Source organism: Glycine soja, chromosome 18 (genome assembly GCF_004193775.1).
Source record: "Glycine soja cultivar W05 chromosome 18, ASM419377v2, whole genome shotgun sequence".
Taxonomy (NCBI): domain Eukaryota; kingdom Viridiplantae; phylum Streptophyta; class Magnoliopsida; order Fabales; family Fabaceae; genus Glycine; species Glycine soja.
Genome location: NC_041019.1, coordinates 15897976 through 15903641, shown reverse-complemented (window position 1 = coordinate 15903641; position 5666 = coordinate 15897976). Strand labels below are relative to the sequence as shown.

General features: G+C 33.3%; 1 protein-coding gene across 1 annotated transcript; it reads right to left on the bottom strand.

Annotated features, from left to right (window-relative positions):
- Positions 1–267: 267 nt before the first annotated feature.
- Positions 268–2746, bottom strand: LOC114397480 (homeobox-leucine zipper protein ATHB-13-like). Its single transcript, XM_028359522.1, has 3 exons — positions 2157–2746; positions 1693–2069; positions 268–887 (listed from the first exon to the last, which is right to left on the bottom strand). The coding sequence occupies exons 1-3, from the start codon at positions 2266–2268 to the stop codon at positions 537–539; spliced, it is 840 nt and encodes a 279-aa protein (XP_028215323.1). The 5' UTR covers positions 2269–2746; the 3' UTR covers positions 268–536.
- Positions 2747–5666: the final 2920 nt, after the last annotated feature.

Sequence of the window (5666 nt, the reverse complement as noted above, 5' to 3'; positions counted from 1 at the left end):
AGATTATCTCAAAAATAAAATATATGCGAGAAAAAAATGTACTTGTATAAAAAAAGACCTTTGCTTAATAGTACAAAGGTTTGATTTAAAAGCAAGCAAAGCTAATTGGATTAAAAAAATGGTAAAAATGTAAGCAGAGAATCCTCCTTTATTTTAGTGGCCCCTCTGCAATAGCATGCAATCAGACACCAACAAGCACGGTCTCACAGTTAATTGGAAATTTTTTCTCATGACCCATGACTCACAATTTTTACAGAAAGACTAGTCTGAAAAAGAAAAAGGTGACTAATCTATTATTCTTTTTATATAAAAATTTTCAAGTTCCACCCGAAAAAGAAAAATCTACTTAACATATCCTATTTTATACATCAAGTTTATCAAAACATGGGTTTTTAATTTAATTATAACTCATTATGTATGGTAATCAATTGACACAGATACCCTCTTGATGATTTCATTTTCATCCGGAAAAGGGAAAACTACATTGCAATATGAAACTCTCTCTCACTCTCACACTCTCTCCTTTTGCATGATGATCAATTGAAATGTTGCTGCTCCAACCAAGGCCAAAGGCCAGATTGATCATCAATGCCACAAAACATGTTGCTTAAGCTCTCTTCTTTGACCATGTGATCAATCTTTTGGCACTGAATCTCTGGCCTTGGAGTGGTTTGGAAAAGCTGAGCCACTCCTGTTGGTCTAGCAGAAGATGGAAAGAGGGTTCTGCTGTTGCTCTGCTGAGTGGATAGAGGACTGTCAATAGCTGGTGTTCTTGAGATATCCAACTTGATCTCTGAGCTGTTCTCACTTCTATTGCTGCTGGATCCCTCAGTTTCTTTGTTGAGGTTGATGGATTCAGTTGGTTCTCTGTTTTTCAGTGCCAATATCTGCAGCAGTGGTAGCAGTGAAATTAGCTAATCCGAAAAATAACACAAAACAAATAATAGCATGCAGGAAAGGTTGGAGTATAAGTGTGTAATATCAGCCTAAAACAAAGGTGTGTCAATGTCAAAATGAACCCAAATGATTGTTTATTTCCAAACCAAGGAAACTATGCATTGCATGACAAACATGTAATTGAGTGGAAGCTGGTCTTTATGAAATTACTGTGAATAATTGGAAAAAGCAGCTTTATAGAAAGTTATTATCAGTTCCAGAAGTTGGTGAAAGGAAATAAAAGGTTTGAGAGCCATAATAAATATTTTTTTTGAAAAAACATAATAATTAAAGAAAAGCATCATAATTACCTAGCTTTATTGTACAGAATCAAAACAATCTGACATAGCAGAACTTGAACATCCCCTCTATTTCTTCGTCAATTTAGGACTAATTTAATTTAAATAAATTTCTCAACAAACATTCATGAAAAAGATATAAAATAGTTTAAGGAGGTAAAATACATCAATCTTTTCTTATAATTTAACTTATGTACCTCAATGGATAAGTTAACTAAGAAAGTTTCTAAAAAGTTTGAGATGTATAAGTAAATTTTAACTTACGAAAAGAGTTTGATTTGCTTATCTTTTTAATTAATTTTATTTTATTTTCTTGTAAGTATTTGTTAATAAACTCATCAAATTTGGCCTTAGTAATTTATGAAAAATTGGTCTTCTTTTTTAAGTTCTCTTCTCACATATGAAACCAAAATTAAAACAACAAAATCTTAATAGAACTAGGAAGAAAATTACAAACCTCAGTCTGAAGTTTTTGGTTCTGAGCTTGAAGTGCATCATTATCTGCCTTGATAGCATCATATTGTCTTTTGAGAAGATCATAGTCCTTCTCCAACTGCTTGGTCTTCCACCTAGCCCTCCTGTTCTGGAACCATATAGCAATTTGTCTAGGTTGCAAGCCAAGAGCCCTTGCCAACTGCATTTTCCTCTCAGGTTCAAGCTTGTTTCCCAACTCAAAGCTCTTCTCAAGGGTCTTCACTTGTTCCATGTTAAGCCTCCTTTTCTTCTCTCCAGCCTGTGATCCATCATCAGACAAATCTTCCTCAGCATTAGCTTCTTCTCCAAGCTCAATCCCTGAAAATGACATAGATCTCTTGCCTAGAAAGGATGCTCCTCCTGCATCAACATTTGAAACATTGGTATTAGGCCACATAACATAATATTGCACTATTGGTTGGTGTTTTTGTGTCTAAAAGAGAGTACCATGGTACTCTTGAGGTGCACATGAAGTTATAATTGAGTTGAGTGAAGGTGGAGGTTGATGGTCATCTTGGTGAGGTGTTTGTAGCATGAAATTTGCTGGGAAGAAAGCCATATCATTGCTAGTCTATGCTTGCCTCTGATCTTCAATTGCCGAATGATATTCTGATCACCATGTGATTGCTGATGCTCAAAGGCTAAACTTTGATGTTGCGAAACAACAATGACAAAGACTATGGTCTAATACACGACACCTTCTGCTAAACTGAAGAGGATGGATATATTGCTCCAAAGGATGGCTTATATAGCATATCAGTTTCTAGGGAGAGAACTATTGCTCTTATGTGAATTTTTGGAAAGTTTGGACCAAGTTGTTGTGGAAGAAACTATGACAAAGACTAAGGTCTAATGCACCACATCTTCGGCTAATAAATTGAAGAAGATGGACAAATTGCTCTGAAGGGTGGCTTATATACCTTATCAGTTTAAGGGGGAGTTTTTGTTCTTTTATGTGATAATTTCAAAAGGAAAAGGAAGCTGAGAGGAGAAAGAAGAGAGAAAGAGAGGGACAAGGGGGTGAGATGTTTGAATCTGTAGTTCTATACATATCATCTTCAATATATATCACTGGATTTTTCTTTTACTCATTGTATTTAAGTTGCTGTTAAATTAAAAAAAAATTAAAGAAAGAAAAATCTTATTGGTTTTATCATTCATGACATGAAAGGGAAAAAAATTAGTTAGGTTTTTTAAACTTATATATCTATGTGTGGAGGTTATTAGATGTCAAAATGACGTTTAACATATGAAAAAAGAATAAAGAAAAATCCTATTGGTTTTATCTTTCATGACACGAAAGGGAAAAACAATTAGTTAGGGTTTTTAAACTTATATATCTATATATGTGGAGGTTATTAGATGTCAAAATGAAGTTTAGCATTTGGAAAAAGAATAAAGAAAGAAGGATTATTTTTGGAAAGGAGAAAAAGAAAGCTAGCTTCTGTGCGTCAACCTGTCTAATATTCCATTGGAGTGCGTGCTTGTTAAGATCATTGCTTGCAATTATTTTCCTAATGATAAATTAGTTTCTCACTTAGGAGACAGGCAGTGGGGTTTTTCTTTACAATGAAAGATTGTCTTTAAATATATATATAGTTATAGGAATTGGAATGGTAGCTAGAGGTGTTTCATGCCCATGATTCCTTTGGTAAAGCCAGGAAATGGAGATTCACATATTATACGGTTCTTTAATTTGAGGTGGGTGAATTTGGAGTTTAAACAAATGAAATGTTCCTAATGATATTCTATTAATAAAAGTATAAACAAAAGGCAGTAGATGGGGTAGTTGTTAATTGTTATCACACATGGGGAAAGTTTCTTGGTAAAAATTAAATGAAATAATAAAGTGTAAATTATCATTTTAGTCACTCAAATTGTAGAGCATTGTCAAAATAATCCTTGGAATTAGAGAAATGTCAAATAAATCATTGAAACTGAAAACTATTAATCACATTAGGTCTTGTTGTTAGCTCTGTTAGAAACTATATAATGACAATAAGTTATAAAATTTTGAAACTATAGTAATATTAAATTGTATATGTCAAAAACTAAAATGATATTGATTTCTAATTTTAAAGACTATTAATTATGATTACATTTCACAATTTCAGGAATAAAGTAGTATATTACTTGATAAATAAATAATATATGCACCCGTATGTAAAATTGTCATCAAATCACATACGGTTAGATATTATATATAAGTCTATTAACTTAAATAATTATTATTATTTTTAAAATTATATTAAAAATGATTACGATTACTTAATTGTGTAATACTGTCAGAATATATATGTCTATTAAGCTACAAGATAAAATAAAAAATGTGCATGGTGTGGTTACAAACATTTTAATATAGTATTAATTTTAATGAAGAAAGCTAGGTTGTTTGAGGGAAAAGAGAAAAATAGTTGGCTATAACTGTGAATCCAAAAGAATTGGTAGTGTTTTTGTTGGGGGGTAAGAAGAGAAAGGTGAAAGGGAGAAGTGGCAGGAATCTAGGGGATGGGTCCAATGAGGAGGGGCAGGGTTTGCCACCTAACCCACCAACAGGTATCGTGCATTAGGATGAAACTCTTTCGCATCAACCATTATCCCTTATTGCATCAGTTTCAGCCCAGCCCAGCCCGGCCCCTATCTGATGATGCCTTTGTGTGTGAGTATACCTATGTGATGAGGGTTGAAAAGCCAATCTAAGCCTGTTGTTGTTGTCATTATGACCCCACCAGTCACCAGAGCTGGTCTTTTTTGTCCTTTTCCTTACCATATATATGTCCATCTACTTGCCACATTACCACTGCCTCCTCTCACTATAGCTACTGCCAACTTCCTTCCAAATGGCCTGCACTACCCCCCCTTATTATACATATATATAAATGTACATACAATTGGCTAATAAAAAAAAATTCAAATCTCTTAAAATAAAGCCAAACCACTTTTATATATTTACATGTATGTATATTTATATGATTTGAGCAAGTGCAACCCGTCTAGTTAATTTGCTAGCTCTACTATTGTGCCCAACATTTTACCATACTACATAGCCAACTAGCCAAGTCAACCATGAGTCCATTTGTCAATGTCATATTTGATAATATATATGGTGAAAGAGCTAGTGTTTTATTCAAAATTTAAATTGCAATCACAATTTTATTGTAATCTTTATTGACGTGAGAAATTAAAAACAAATACAGTTGATGTAATTACAATTACAATCACAAAGATCATATGTCAAAAACCTAGATGTTGCAACCGAAGTTTTTGTTGCTAACCATTGTTTAAAACCTTGGTTTTAACATATATAAAGTGACATTTTCAATTTTTTTAGTTTAGTTTGACTTATGGTGCAAGGCAATGAATTCATAACAAATGTATGGCTTGGCTTAGGCTATTTGAGAGAGGGACATAGAAATAAAGGTTCAGGAAATTACATTGATTCGTCCAGGCAACAACATTTATTGACTCTGATCGAAACTGCAGTGCCACTACTACAAGTTGCTAGAGAGGCTACATCAGTTGTATGTAAAACAGTCTGAATTTTCTTTCTCTATTTTTTTTTTGGGGGGGAACTGGGTTTCACATGAAACAATGAAAAGGACATGTACAATTTTGCAATTGATGATTACTGTATTTTCTAATTTTCATACATATGGGTATGAAATCAGTGCCCAACCAAGATGTACATCAACTGAGAGTTTCGATATGGCAATGAAGCTTCATCTACACATTTAAGAAGTAAAAAGTACATTCAACTTTACTACATGTTATTTTTCCGTTAATGTTTTGTCATGCATCATCATCTACATATCTTGTATTTTCAAACAGGAAGTTTGCAGACACATAGGACCCATGAAAGGAATTAAATTTTCAACAACTGGTCCCATTTTTTCTAAATCAGCCATATACATGCACGACCATAAGCTCTTCTTTGATTTAACGACTTCGTGACTTTCT